This window comes from Hemiscyllium ocellatum, chromosome 14, assembly GCF_020745735.1.
Source record: "Hemiscyllium ocellatum isolate sHemOce1 chromosome 14, sHemOce1.pat.X.cur, whole genome shotgun sequence".
NCBI lineage: Eukaryota > Metazoa > Chordata > Chondrichthyes > Orectolobiformes > Hemiscylliidae > Hemiscyllium > Hemiscyllium ocellatum.
Window position 1 is genome coordinate 36,779,356 of NC_083414.1, and position 16,176 is coordinate 36,795,531.

The 16,176-nt window shown below is 40.8% G+C and overlaps 1 protein-coding gene across 1 annotated transcript in view; it reads right to left on the minus strand.

Annotated features, from left to right (window-relative positions):
• Positions 1 to 15,923, minus strand: part of LOC132822356 (protein FAM107B-like) — a 198,563-nt gene extending 182,640 nt beyond the window's left edge. The window contains exon 1 of the mRNA XM_060835654.1: positions 15,869 to 15,923. Within this exon, the coding sequence (XP_060691637.1) occupies positions 15,869 to 15,892 (24 nt within the window). The 5' untranslated portion in view covers positions 15,893 to 15,923. The remainder of the gene's footprint in view (positions 1 to 15,868) is intronic.
• Between the last annotated feature and the right edge of the window lie 253 nt (positions 15,924 to 16,176).

Sequence of the window (16,176 nt, forward strand, 5' to 3'; positions counted from 1 at the left end):
CCACATGGTAGGCTATTGCACAAAATACATATTTTCAGGATTGAAGGTGCTTTAGCGATTTGAATCAGAAATTGACTAGCTGAAAGAAGACAGAGGGTGGTGGTTGATGGGAAATGTTCATCCTGGTGTTCAGTTACCAATGGTGTGCTGCTAGGATCTGTTTTGGAGCCACTGCTGTTTGTCAGTTTCATAAATGATCTGGATGTCGGCGTAGAAGGATGGGTTAGTAAATTCGCAGATAACACGAAGGTCGGCAGAGTTGTGAATAGTGCGGAAGGATGTTGTAGGTTACAGAGGGACATAGGTAAGATGCAGAACTGCACTGAGAAGTGGCAAATGGAGTTTCTTGCAGAAAAGTGTGAGGCAGTTCACTTTGGAAGAAATAACAGGAATGCAGAGTACTGGGCTAATTGTAAAATTCTTGGCAGTGTCGATGAACAGAGAGATCTCAGTGTCCTGGTGCACAGACTCCTGAAAGCTGCTACACAGTTTGATAGGGTTGTTAAGAGGCATATGGTGTATTTATGTTCATTGTTAGGGAGATTGAATTTAGGAGCCACAAGGCCATGCTTCAGCTATACAAGACACGGGTAAAGCCGTGCCTGGAGTATTGCTGCAGTTCTGGTCACTGCATTATAGGAAGGATGTGGAAGCTTTGGAAAGGGTTCAGAGGAGATTTACTAGGATGTTGCCTGCTATAGAAGGAAGGTCTAATGAGGAAAGGCTAAGGGAACCGAGGTGTTTTCATTGGAGCAGGAAGGTTTAGAGGTGACTTAATTGAGACATTTAAATAGTCAGAGGGTTAGATAGGTGGACAGTGAGAGCCTTTTTCCTCGGATGGTGAAGGCTAACACAAGGGGACATAGCTTTAAATTGAGGGGTGATAGGCTTAGGACATATATTAGGGGTAGTTTTTTCACTCAGAGAGTGGGAGAGGTGTGGAACAGCCTGACTGCAACAGTAGCAGACTTGCCCACGTTAAGGGCATTTAAATGGGCATTGGACATACATATAGATAATAATGGAAAGGTGTAAGTTAGATGGGCATTAGATTATTTTCACAGGTCGGCGCAACATCGAGGGCTGAAGGGCCTGTACTGCGCTGTAACATTCTATGTAATTTACCATGGCAATTTACAATTTACCACTTTACAGCAGTCAATCCACTTAAACTGAACATTTTGGACTCTGGGAGGAAACTGGAGCACCCGAAGGGAATCCAGGTTAATGTGAAAACTCCACACAGTCAGTAGGTCAAAGCTAGAATCGAGCCAAGTCCCTGGCACTGTGAGGCAGGGTGCTGCCCCTGTAGCGGTGAATTGGGATAGCCAACTTGAGAAGTGGAGAGGAGAGGAGGAGAGAGAGACAGACAGACAGACAGACACAGTGAGAGAGAGAAAACTCCAGAGTTACAGAATATTCAAAACCAGGAGAGTTTTGACTCAAGGTCTCTACAATTAAGACAGTTGCTGTGCTTGGTGTGATTTGGGAGTCTACAATCATTGGACTGTTGGAAGACCTTTAAAATGACAACTTTGCCAGAAGTAAGCAGAAAATCCAAGAAAGTAAAGCCCTTATACAGATATTTAAAAGAGTACTCAGGCCAAATGCTCAATCTTCCAATTTCTAACAAATATCTTGGGGCGTATATTGGGAGTGCACGCCGAATGAGTGGAGAAGGAACGTTGAGTTAAGAAATTTGTTTTACAGTAAAAGCATTTGTTATCATTGTACTTGTAATATCTTTAATGTACTGACTATTTATAATGGAGTGCAATTACTAATTTTCTTATTGTGTGACTTTTATGAAATAAAATACATTGGATTTTAACTATCTACCTTGTGGCTTCATTCTTGCAGTAAACTTCTGGATTTTTAAGATTTAAAATAAAAGTTAACACTTTACTGGTCTCTATCAAGTTGATGACATCTGAATGATAAAGATTGCTGGTACTGAGTGATGGAGGTTTCGTGACTTCAGCAGTAGTTAATGCTGATTGTGTAGCTGGTTGAATGTAGTATTTTATAGAATCATAGAATCCCTACAGTATGAAAGCAGGCCACTTGGCTCATCAAATCCACACCGACCCTCTGAATAGCATCCCTCCCAAAACCCACCCCTAACCCTATCCCTGTAACTCTGCACTTTCCATGGTTAATCCTCCTATCCTACACAACCCTGAACACTACGGGCAATCTAGCATGGCCAATCCATGTAATCTGTTTGTCTTTGTGGGAGGAAAACTGTGGGAGGAAAACGGAGCACCCGAAGAAAACCCATGCAAACACAGGAAGAATGTGTGGAGTTTGCACAGATAGTTGTCCAAGGCTGGAATCAAAACTAGGTCCCTGTTGCTGTGAGGAGCAGTGCTAACCACTGAACCACCATGCCATACTGAAGATGCATTTACTTACCTTTACCATTCACACAATGTCATTGAAATTCTTATGCATCCAGATCCTGGAGGCTTGATTCCTAGCATTGACTGTAAGGGTTATCTGTTTCCACAACCTTTTGAATGGGTATAAAGGGTATGCTTTGCCTTTGTGAATACACATGACACATCTCCTTCATTTCACCTGTCCACTCAGACTTTCAAAACAGTATCCAAATACATTGGAACTTGATACTCTGCCATTCCCATTCTTTCCTGTGCAACCATGATTTCTAATTATCCAGTGAACCTCCTTTTTTAAGGCATTTCTCTTAGCTTGGTGCAGTGCAGGTTAGTCTTAAGCGGTGTTAGCAACTCAGAATATTAGCTCCCTTCATGACACACCCAATTATTAAACAGTGTGGTTAATGCTGGCTGGAAAGTTGGCCAGCCGTATGCATTTCAATGAGGTGGAGTGGATCCCTGCACCTATCTTTGGGAGTTTTGAATTTTGTCCCAATACAGCTTAACCAAGAAATGTTGGTTAGGAAAGGAAACTGAATGTGTGGGGTAGACAAAATAAAAATGGCATGTCATACTTAAGAGAGAAATGAAAGAAGAAGAAAAGGTGTAAAATAAAAATTAGCTTTTTTTCCCAATGACTAAAATTTGAAGGATTTGCACAAGTTATCTTTCAATGCTCAAGAGATTGTTGTCAGGAATTAAGAACTGTGTCATGCTGTTATTAGTTTACTTACACTAACACAGACAAACCTTAACATTTTCTGGCCTGTTTATTGGATATCTACTCTTGAAGTACAGCAAACTATTGGTTTTCCATTCGTTTCAATCTAGTCTCTTGGAAAGGTAATGACTTAATGAAGGCTGTGGAGTGCAGGACCATTGCTTCTCTTAATTTACTAACATGCAGTCACTTGATAGCTGTTGTCCAATTGAATCGTTAATGGTGAGAATTGATAAACTCGTTGCTATTTTTATCACAAAGTCTGGACTGCTGTTTCCTCTTCAATACCAGAGGCTTTATTCCCCTTCTTAGTCAATAGTCCCTAATATTGCTGCTTTCCTGATAGTTGTAAATCACATTGGAAAGAAATTGTGCAGCTGTGAATAAATGTCTGATTCTTAGCTGTGACACCATCCCCATTATATCCATGAATATGTTTTTAAATGGCAACATAACATGCAGTGCAGTGCAGGAGCTATGGGTCATGAGAATGTAAGAAATAGGAACAGAACCAGACCTCATTATCCAGCAAATCTTTTCTGCAGTCCAAAAGAGATGACACTGAACTTTTAAATCAAATCCACTCTGCTACCCTGTTCCCATTTGCTTCAATTTCTTTTGGATCCAAAACAATATTGACTTTGGTTTTGTAGACACTCAATCAACTCAATACTCAAGTGCACCAAAGAATCATCTTGCTCTGAGTGAAGAGGTTTCTTGTCACCTCAGTGCTAAATGACCAACTCCTTATTCTGAAACTGCATAAAGAGTGGGCCACCCTCCTGCACATATAGAAAATACAACGTGATAACATTGGGTGACAATGCAATGTCATTATGCTAGTCTCAGAAATAATGGAAGGTGAACGGATGCCAAAATCAGAAGCCTGTCTGCCATTTTGAAATGGCCAATTAACAAGTTATTAAGCTTGTTAAAGAGCTACTTGTGCACAATCTTTTGTGGCATTTCTCATCCATCAGATGGGAAAATATTAAGAAGTGCTTTATGGTAGCTTGTAGAGGAATGCCAAGAGGGCAGAAGTAAAGACCTGTCACTGAAATCATGCATAAAGGAGCAGATTCTGTTTGTGAACATGACAACAATGTCTTTGTGATTTTTGAAAACATTTATTGCAGTTTTTGAGTTGGCCAAAATAGAGACATTCAGAGATACTAGGGGGTCTTTAAACTTGTAGCTGTTACTGAATTCTGTTCACCATACTGCAGATAATAACCTTTGCTAAACTCCAGATCAGGGGTGAGACCACTGTCACACTAATAACTGCCTTTCCACTAGCCACTGTCGCGTTGATAAGTGCCTTCCCACTAGCCACTGATAGAATGTCCAGCATTTGATTAATTCAGATGAGATAGCTCACTCATTCTCCATTCTGCCTCCTTCATCCTGCTGGAAAGTCCAGCCCTCAAACTTGCACAGGATGCTTCAGTCAGAGTTTATAGCCATTCAACAACCACCCTGTCAAGCTCTTTCAGAACCTTTTCTGTTTCAACGAGACCACTTCTCATTTTTGTTGTGGAGAATATAGGCCCATTCTAATTAATCTTTCATCTTAAAACAGCCTTCGCATCTAGTGAATTCTTTTTTGCACCTCTTCCTTAGATCAGAAGATCAAAGCTGCATAAATATTCTCAACGTTTTTTTACCAAATCAACGTAATTGAAAGACTACCTTAAATTTTGTATTCCCATCTTTTCCAATCAGGGTTTTGCCCTGCTAATCAGTTGTTCTACCTCTTTGCTAACTTTTTGTGATTGATGGCCTGCCATAACACCCAATTACCACTGAATACTAACACTTACTCACCTCACATCTTCTTAAATGTTCTGCTTTGCTATTTCCTGACCAAAGTAGATAATTTCATGCTATCTCACATTGCATCATATTGGCCACATTTTTATCTAAACAACATGAACTATCCATATTCTCTTTGCATCTTGCTTACAACTTACTTTCTCATTAGGACCCTTATAAATAGGCAGAGCTCCTGCTTTCATTTCTGACATGTCCCATTTTTGCTGAGGGGAAAAGGGACTTTGGTTGATTGATTTTAAAAATCTCAAACTCAGGACGGTTTTTAGAACTTGGCATTGAGTTTAAAAATACCCTTCTTGACTGTTGTATGGATTTAAACTGCAGAATGAAAGTTACAAATTGATGGAGTAGATGTAAATGCTCTTGAAAGTTGAATAAGGTCTGGTTAAGTATCATGATCTGAATTGTTAAAACTACCTTTTAAATATGACCAAACAGACAAATTTTCAATGAAAATTAAGAAAAACACTCTGCTGGTCTACTTCAATCTAAATGTCATTTAGTTCAGATTAGAAAATAAATTATCATTTGGATCTACAGTTTTAATTTCTTTTTAGACATTTCCACAAAGGCTATTATATCATTATGAATGCTTGGCTGAATTTCAGAAGGTATATTTATCTCATCTGAAATTTTGCTTTCACAGTTTGACAGGCAGTTTAAAGAGATGGAGGGTCATTAGACTGTGGGATTCTCTTCCCCAGTGAGCAACAGGTGCTGGATCATTGAATAAATTCAAAGATGAGTTAGACGTATTTTTAATGAACTAGTGAGTAAAGATTATGGCGTCAGGGAAGAAAGTGGAGTTGATGCCATCAGCCATGTTCCGATGAAATGGCTTGGCTCAAAGGGCAGATTGGTTTCATCCTGAAACTAATTCTTGTGTTTATGTGTGCTTTCATGTAAAATACATTCCAACATAATTTTACTGAGTTATTATTATTCAATTTTCTTAGTCTATAAACATATCTATCCCACTATCAATGAATTTGATTATGCTTTAAATGGGAATAAAATGGCTATGTTGCATGAAATTGTTTCGAAGTCCCATTTAAAACATTGGAACAATACCAACTGTCTATGCCATCAAGATAGGCTCATTTTTTTTGGATTTCTTTTTGTTTAGCATTTTAATTTGACAATTTTTAAGGCAATTAAATCAAAGTCTACAGTAATACCTCTAGTGAAGGTTCAGCTCTTTGATCCTTTGACCAACGTTTAACCCCTTTATTCACTTTGTTGAAGTAATGTTGACATCATGCTGTTGGAAAAACAAAACACTACAATTCCTCTCTGGCTTTGGGGGAGGTGCCAGCGGACTGAAGGAAGTTATTTAAGAAGAGAGCAAAGGATGAACCAGAAAACTACAGGCTGGTAAGTCTAACCTCAGTGGTGATGAAACTATTGGAAGTAATTCTTAGGGACACAATTAATCTGCATCTGGAGAGTTGGGGATTAATCAAAAACAGTCAGCATTGTTTTGATAAAGGAGACATCATTTCTGACCAACTTGATTAACCAGGTATGTAGTTGAGGACACTGCATTTGATGAGTCTAATAGTTCAATAAGGTCCAACATGGGAGACTGATAGCAAAGGTAAGAGTCTATGGGATGCAAGGAATGTTTTCTAATTGGATACAGAATTGGCGGGAAGGAGAGAATGATGGTCAAGGGATGTTTTTGTAACTGGAAGCCTGTGTCCAGTGGGATTCTGCAGGGATCAGCATTTGGCCTTTTGCTGTTTGTGCTATACATAAATGATTTACACTTGAATATCGGAGTGTTGGTCAGTAAGTTTGCGGATGACATTAGAATTGGTGGGTTGCTAAACAGTGAGGAGGATAACATTAGTTTTACAGAAGGGTACAGACTGGCTGGTCAGATGGGCAGATAAGCAACAAATGGAGGTTAATCTGGATAAGTGTGTGGTGGTGGACTTGAGCAGGACAAATAAGGTAGGAGGGTAAGTGAGTATATGGTGAACACCAAGGATGAGAGTGACCTTGCTGTTCATGTTCACCCTTCTGTTAATGTAACAGGATAGGTAGATAAAGTGGTTAGGAACTCATATGGGATTCACGCCTACATTGTCCAAGACATTGAATTTAACAGCTAGAAGGTTATACTGAAACTGTATAAAACATTGGTCCACCACAATTAGAGTATTGTGTGGAAGTTCTGGAATCTACATTATAGGAAGGTTGTGATGGTACTGGAGAGCGTGCAGAGCTTCTTTAGCAGGATGTTGCCCGGATTGGAGAGTTTTAGTAATAGAAAGATTGGATAGACTGGGGCGATTTTCCTTGGAGTAGAGAGGACTGAGTGATGACATGACTGAGATGTATAAAATTATGAGAGACATAGATAAGGCAGACAGGAATGTACTTTTCCCCTTGGTGGAGGGATCAATGATCAGGGGCATAGATTTAAGGTAAAGGGCAGGACGTTTAGAGGGGATGTGAGGAATATGTTTTCACCCAGAGGGTGGTGAGAATTTGGAACTCGGTGCCTTTAAGGGTGTTAGAGGCAAAACTGTTACAACATTTAAGGGGGCAAGGTGGAGTTTCTGGGGAGGGTGCAAGGTAGAGATTCGGGGGAAGGAGCAGGATGGAGCGTCTTGGGAGGTGTGACGGTAGGGTGGGGTTTCTGGGAGAGGAGAGAGCAGGGTGGGGTTTCTGGGAGAGGAGAGAGCAGGGTGAAACTTCTAGGGAATGGAAGGGGACAGGGTGGAGTTTCTGGGGAGGGGGATGAGGAGAGAGCAGGGTGGAGGTTCTGGGAGGGGGATGGGAAGAGGGTAGGGTGGAGTTTCTGGGGAGGGGGATGGGGAGCGGGCAGGGTGGAGTTTCTAGGGAGGGGGATGGGGAGAGGGCAGGGTGGAGGTTCTAGGGAAGGGCAAAAGCAAGGTGGAGATTCTGGAGAGGATTAGAGATTCTGGGGAGGGGTATGTTAGAGTTGCTGGGGTGGGGGAAGGGAAACGATGGAGTGTTCTTTGAGGGGAAGCAGGCAAGGTGAGGATCTGCTACAGAGTTCTTGGAAAGAACTGGAATAAAAAAAAACTCACGTTTTGACTTTGATTGAGAACCAGAGAATGCATCAGTCATGTAAACATCTACAAGATCGATTTAATGCACTAACTTGATAACCTGGATGATTAATTAATGAATCACACAGTAAAGTATGGGAGCGTTGAGCTAATATAATAATTCTACAGATGATTCATTCTGCACCAGTGAAATATGAAATATTTTTAAATTACTGCAGTGGGACAATAAGCTAATAAGATGAAGAACAAAATGTGTTCTGTCTGATTCTCAATTGTTAAATTCGTATTTTGAGTTCTAAAAAGGCTTCCAATTTCTCTTTGATTTTACTTGCTTTTTTAGTGTTCAGTTCATGCTTACATTGGATTTTTATCTTTCAGCAAAAAAAAGGATAAGTCGGAGGAAGCTAAAAGCAGCAATGTAGTCATGAGGTTTGGATTACCTCAAAGCATAGGAACAAATCTGGAGCAGTACACACACACATCATCTGACCTCTGAATCCATTACTTCCTTTAACTCCTTCAATTGACTTGAGTTGCACTGCAGACAGAAATCCCATTGTACATTCAAATACCAGGCTTTTGTTAGCTATTCCTCAATTGGAGTCAGGAAACACTATGCTTTGGAATCTTGTTGAAGTGTCAGGGGTCTAGTCTGTGGGAGAGCTGGTGAGAGACCTGTGTTGCCTCTTTTCCAGAAAGCGAATCAAACCATAACCTAATATGGCAATGGTGAGGCCACCATTGGGTCTTTCCCTTGAATCAGGACACTTGGGAGGGGGGTAGGGAAGGATGGGAGTGTGTGGAAGTCTCACCCACTGAGAGCTGCTGGCCAAATGGAAGGTCAGCAGCTCATTATCAGTGGTACTACGGAGAGATCATGGCTCCCGCAGGAAGTTTACACACCAGCGTGCCAGGATCATGGAACAAAACAATACATAGTTCAGGATGAGGCCCTTAATGATCATTAATGAACCATGTAATTGCTGATGAGGTTGAATGTGGGCCTTCCCACTCTAAACATACTTATGGTGGCTGTGGGAAAGCAATGGGTTCAAGTACATCACAATTCCACTCAGAGTCATAGAATCCTACAGCACAGAGACAGGCCCTTTGGCTCAAACTGATCCATGCCAACCAAAATGTCCCTCCACAATAATTCCATTTCCCTGCACTTGGCCTTATCCTTCAAAACCTTTCCTACCCATGTCCAAATGCCTTTCAAATGTTGTTAATGTACCCGCCTCAACTCAATGAAATTTCTTTACTGCCTCCAAGCTCACCATCAATAAAAGCAGAAGATTTCATCCAATATTTCTGTCTTTTCAGTATAAAGCAGGAGGCAAACAAAAACTTTGGGCTAGCGAAAGTAAACAAGGAAAATTAAGCTGCATATCTTTCTGTACCAGCCAGCATCACAGGGAGCCTTGGGAATATCTGTTATCTTGTGACCATGACTGCTAACAGCATTGTGAGGAAATCTCTACTAAACAGTGATTCAGGGAGGCAGCTCAGTGACTCTTCTTAAGGGCAACTAGGGATGGGTAATAAATACTAGCACAGCCAGTGACACCCATATTCTATGAGTGAATAAAAAAAATCAGAAAATACTCTAAGACTCACTTGTCTCTACCAGTGCCTTGAAAACCATTTGAAAATTTATCTAAATTGGCTGAATGAATACATGACAGAAGTAATTGTGAATGGAACAACTGCAAGTCTCATGCCCCAACTAGAAGAATACTTATTTTATTCAGGAGTAAATGTTAAGTCCCATTTGGCTGACGATTTGGCTCCTTGTGTCTGTGCTAGCTCATCGAAAGAGTTGTCCAATTCATCCTTTCACTTCTCTTTTCCCGCTGCACATTTTTCCTTTTTAGATTTATTCAACATAAGATAAACATCCTGAAGGATAATTAATTGCATTATTTTGGGCTAGTTCACAAAATGTCAAAATTATGCTCCCTAATTTGGGGCATCTGATGCCCACCTGATTTGGGGGCAGCATGGTGGCTCAGTGGTTAGCACTGCTGCCTCACTGCTGCCCCTAGTATTAAGTGTATTAGTCAGGGGGAAATATAGGGAAATGAGTCTGGGTGGGTTACTCTTCGGAGGGTCGGTGTGGACTTGTTGGGCTGAAGGGCCTGTTTCCACACAGTAGGAAATCTGATCTAATCTAACTGGAGGTGAAGAGCAAGTGTGGATCCAGTAAATGAGGATCAATCTCACCCCAAGCTTGCCAAGGTAACTCCTGGGTCTCACTTAATGCCTGGTTTGCATTTAGATCCATCATCCGTGATGGGGCAACAGTGAACCAGAACTGACAAGTCTTGGCCAAGGGCTTACATGAGTAATTCCCAGCAAAGATATGTTTGGGGAGCGATCTTCTGGATTGGCATCAGGCACTGAACAAGCAATGGCCAGCATCCTCCCAAAACAGTTAAAATACCATTGGAGTGAATGCATCATTCAGCAGTAGAGCAGGACAGTGACTCAATTCTTAACATCCTTCGTGGGCATGGTGTTGGTGGTGGTGGGAGGGGTTTAAATCACCTCTTAGATTTATTTTGCTAAATGGATTAGGCCTAAGTGCAAATAACTTTTAGAATTGAGAGCACCTGTAATATCTTTAAAAATTGACAGCCAAACAAGAGAAAGAGCCTTCATTTTGAATGAGAGGGGAGCTCAGCCCATCAGTATAAAAGAAAAAACTGAAGAAATTGTATCCACCTTCAGTCAGACAAGCTGAGTGGATGATCTATTGCAGCATCTGCCTGAGGTCCTCAGGATCACAGATGTTAGTCTTTAACTAATTCAAATCACTCCACACGATATCAAGAAACTGCAAAAGCTATGAGTCATAACATTCCAGTAATAATATTGAAGACCCATGCTCCAGAACTAACTGTGCCCCTAGCCAAGTTGTTCCAGTACAGCCAAAACATCTGGATTCTACCCGACAAAGTGGAAAATGGTCCAGGTATGTCCAATAGAGAGAAAGTCGAGAAATCCAACCCAGCCACTCACCACCTTATCAGTCCAGTCTCACTCATCAGGAAACTAATGGAAGGAGATGTTGACATGTTATTTAATGGCATCCGCAAAGTAATAACCTGCTCACAAACACTAGGTTTGAGTTCCATCAGAGCCAGTCACCTCCTGATCTCATTATAGCCTTCAAAAACAAAAACAGAAACTGCTGGAAAAGCTCAGCAGGTCTGGCAGCATCTGTCAAGAACTGAGAACGGAGACCTCCGAACTGAGGAAGGGTTACCAGCCCCAAAACATTAACTCTGATTTTTTTTTCATAGATGCTGTCAGATTTGCTAAGCTTTTCCAACAATTTCTGTTTTTGTTTCTGATTTATAGCAGTCACAGTTCTTTCGGTTCTTATTTCAGCTTTGGGTTCAGACAAAGAGCTGAGTTCTAGAGGTGAGGTGAGAGGGACTTAACATCAAGAAAGCAAATGACTGAATACAAAATCAATGAGCCCTTGCAAAACTGGGGTCAATGGGTATGAGGGGGAAAACTCTCCATACACCTGACATAGAGGAAGATGGTTGTGGTTTGCTGAAGTTCAATCATCTCAGCCCCAATACATCTCTGCAGGAGTTCCTCAGGGTAGTGTTCTAGGCCTAACCATCTTCAGCCCATCATCGACAAGCTTCCCTCCATCATAAGGTTAGAATTGGGAACATTTACTAGTCAGAAGTGGGAATGTTCACTGATAATTGCACAATGTTCAGTATCATTCCCGACACAGATTCTTAAACAGTCCTTGTGCATATGAGCTAGTACTGGACAACGTCAGAATGGGCTGATAAGTGTAGCAAGTAATATTCACACCACACAAGTGCCAAGTAACAGCCATTTCCATCAAGAGAGAATCTGGCGACTCTGATTATCAACACCCTGCTAGTAACCATTGACCAGATGTTGAACTGGACCAGCTATATAAGTGGTTACAAGAGCAGGTCAAAGGTCAGGTATTTTGAGGTGATTAACTCACTTACTTCTCACAAACTCTGTCCAAGGTAGAAGTCAGGAGTAGGATGAAATAGTCTCCACTTTCGTGGATGAGTGCAGCTCCAATGACTTCACATCTACAAGATACACAGCAGTAACTCACCAAGGCCCTTCCACTCGCACCTTCAAAACCAATGGTCTCCACCAAGGGCAGCCGGTATGTGGAAACACAGCCATATGCAAGTCCTCACTGAAGCCGCACATCATCGTGACTTGAAACTATATTGCCTTTCCTTCACTGTCACTAACTCCCTTCCTAACAGTATTGTAGGTGTCCCTGCATGCCATGGACCACAGAAATTCAGGCTGATAGCTCACCATCATCTTCTCCAAAAAAAAGTGAACTCCCATGAGTTCAATAATAAGTATCTAAAGGAAAAGGCACATTTGTATAGCATCTTTAATACAGAGAAATATCTAAAAATATGGAAATACAATTAGGAAGAGGATGAAAAGTATCTACTAGGACAGTATGATTATGAGCATTTCTAGAAGCAGCACTGATATATGTGAGGAATTTTAGTTTATAATAAAAACAGGGAACCATTTTGATAAATACTTGTGATCATAAAAATTAGCACTATCAATCTTGCAAAATAAAACACCAATTTCTCTATTGGCCCCAAGTGTCAGTATCAGATCAAACATTCACAAGTCAGGTGTAGATGGCATAGATGCAAAGTGAAGCTTCTTTTGCGAGCCAGAACAAGTTCTGTAATCCTAGACTCTGACTGCAATGCTAACTTAGCTGGAGGGTTGGCTTGTGATGCAGAATAACGCCAACAGCGTGGATTCCATTCCTCTACCATCTGACATTATCGTGAAGGACTCTCCTTCTTAACCTCTCTCCTCAGGTGATCCTCAGGGTAAACTGCCACCAGTTGTCTCTCTTTAATGAGAGAACAGCCCTATGGTCTGGTAGCACACCAGTGACTTTACCTTTACATGTGATGCCTTAGTTATTCATAACTTTGACTGGAATCTCCCTGAATTAGGACACCCATTTGGCAAGTTAAGTTGTTTTCACACGGTTGAGCTATATCCAATAGAAACTGGAACGAAGCTCTCTAAATTAATTTCAGTTAGAACACTTTGCAGCTGGTTGAGAAAGGAAACTTTTACATTATTTGGAGCTTGATCTAAACCAAAATATCAGAGGTAAAAAGACAGTATGCTAACCCAATGACTCAGCAATGAATCTACAGTGCTTGGTCTTTTAAATATCATGCTTGATGGTCTTAAAAAACCTATACAGATACTAACAAATTAACAATGTCGTCTTTTTAACAAAATGACTTGCCATCCAATTGTCCATGATGAGTCTGGAGATATACTGAGTTCATAACCATAAAAATGAAAATGCAATATACAATAATTTCTTCTTGTGATACAGGACTCTGTCTTTTAACTGTAAGTTTCCCCTGAATTCCTAAGAGATTTATTTATGACTGTTTTAAATTTATGGTATTTAGTTTAATTCGTCCCATCAAATGTAGCCATTATCTCTGTATCCACCCTTTGATATCCTTTCATAATTTTACAGGCTTCCGTTAGGTCACCCCTCAGTTTTGTTCTCTAGAGAACTCTGCCTCTTCAATCTTTCCTGATTGACCATGACTATCAGTCTGAGATATTTTCTAACCAACCTGTTCAGAGATATTATGTCACACCTCTGAAGCAGGTGGGATTTGAATCTAGGCCTCTTGGTTCAGAGGTAGGGATACTACCACTGCACCACAAGACCCTTAACATTCAGTCAGAGGTGTGCTGAATTAATTGATCTCAGTTGGGATATGTCCGTTACAAGTGACTTTAGCACATGTAAATGGCAAAAGTTCTCACTCCCAATTATTACCTAAGAAACAATGCTACACTATGGTTCAATGGCCTTGCAAGATCCACCATTTACAATATATATTTTTAAACAATTCATTGAAAGGTTGTGGGTGTTGCTGGCTGTGTTGTTTATTGACCATTCCTAATTGTCATTGTGAAGCTGGTAAAGAGCTGCTTTCTTCAACTGCTGCAATCAATTTGTTGTAGGGACACCCATAATACAATTAGGGAAGGAGTTGCAGGATTTTGACTCAGATTTTGAACGACAGATTGAGATGACTAACCTCAAATAACCACATTATTTTCTTCTGTGCTAGTTATCTCTGGCTTCTCATGGACTTCCGTTTTATTAGGGCTCCTTAGTGCCACACTCAGTCAAATTTTCCCTTGATGTCAAGGGCAGTCATGTCTGGAGTTCAGCCTTTTTTCAACTAAGTTTGGATCAAGGTTATAATGAGTGGCCCTGATAGAACCTAAACTGAGTATCAGTGAGCAGGTTAATCTTTAGGAAGTGCCACTGTTAGCACTGTTGGGAGGATCCCTTTCATCACTTTGTCAACAGTTGAGAGTACATTAATAAGCAATTGCATTTGTCCTACTTTGTGTGTACAGGTCATACCTGGGCAATCTGCCACATTGCCAGATAGGTACCAGTGTTATAGTTCTGGTATAACACTGAAACTGCTTTGTTTAGCACGTTCTAGAGTACAAGATGGCAGTACTATTGCAGGGGCATTGTGAGGGCCCACAGCCTTTGCAGTCTTCTTCTGTTTCGTGATATCATTTGGAGTGAATTAAATTCATTGATGGCTGGTATCTGTGATGTTGGGGAGGTCAGGAAGAGGCCAAAATAGATTTGGCTGAAGATAAATACATAAACATAAACAACAGCCACTCAACTTTCAAATTACATTGAGCATGAGCCAAAGTAGATAGGAGAAATTCGTGCCTCAAGTTTTCTCTTTCGCTTCCCCTGAAGACATTACTTACTCGCAGGGTACAGTTTCACATGCATGAACCACTCTAGAATCTTGCCCAGCCATCTACTCTTTGACAGTGTATGTTCACGGATAAATGATCCTGTGGTCAGTCAACATCTGAACTCCAGAAATGGTCAATGGTCAATTTTGTTCAATCTGTGAGCAGCTATACCACCCTACCATTGGCCAAAGGGAAAGAACATAGAACGTAGGACATCGAAAAATACAACGCAGTACAGGCCCTTTGGCCCTCGATGTTGAGCCGATCCAAGCCCACCTAACCTACACTAGCCCACTATCCTCCATATGTCTATCCAATGCCCGTTTAAATGCCCATAAAGAGGGCGAGTCCACCACTGCTACTGGCAGGGCATTCCATGAACTCACGACTCGCTAAGTAAAGAATCTACCCCTAACATCTGTCCTATACCTACCACCCCTTAATTTAAAGCTATAAGCAGCCAACTCAACAGAATCGTCTTGCCCTTTTTGTCAAATACTCACTGTCTTACAATCACACTATTTTGGGAAGCTCTACTGTAGTAAGAACTATGCCAGTAAGATAAGAATTGCAAGTACAGATCCAATGTTAGATTATTAATATTCTAACTCCACGTTTTCAATACCCACAATCTTTCCTGTTTCCTATACCACACATTTAAATGTGCCCAATCTGTTACATTGGATAAAACCAGACAATAAGGCAAAGTATGAGAAAAAAATAGATCAGGGAAGAATCCATGTTTTTACTGATAAACATAAATAAAACCTGTACTTCATTTTTGTTAATCATTTAAACTGAACATGCTTAAAGCAATGCAATCCCACAACTTACTTCTCTATTTTCAGATAACAATCAGTTTATTTCAGTTCTTCTTGGCAGCTGGTACTTAACTTCAATATAGGCAATCATTCACAATCAGCACATAAGATATTAGTAGTGTAGTCCCATATTTTATGTGCTACTAAGAGTTCTGACCCCTCTTTCATTATGTAAAGTGATAAACCAAGATGAGGAACAAAGGACTCTACCTTTTTGCCATGAGCTGCTCCCATGTTGATGGTTTTGCTCACTCCTCTGTAGGTTCTGCTGCAGTTTCCCCTGAACAATATCCTTTTCTGTCTGGACTCCCCGTACTGTTCTCTTTCTGCAAGAGGAGCTGCTTGCACAATGTGCGAGGAGGCACAGACTGCAGCAGGCAGGCAGGAGATGTGAAAACACGCAGCTCTGGCACCTTGACAACTCTTCCACAGAACCAAGGCTTTACTAATTCAGCAGAATGGCAAAGACCTGGCATGGAGAAGCCAAAAAAAAAGTATTTAAGAGTCTAACCAATTTA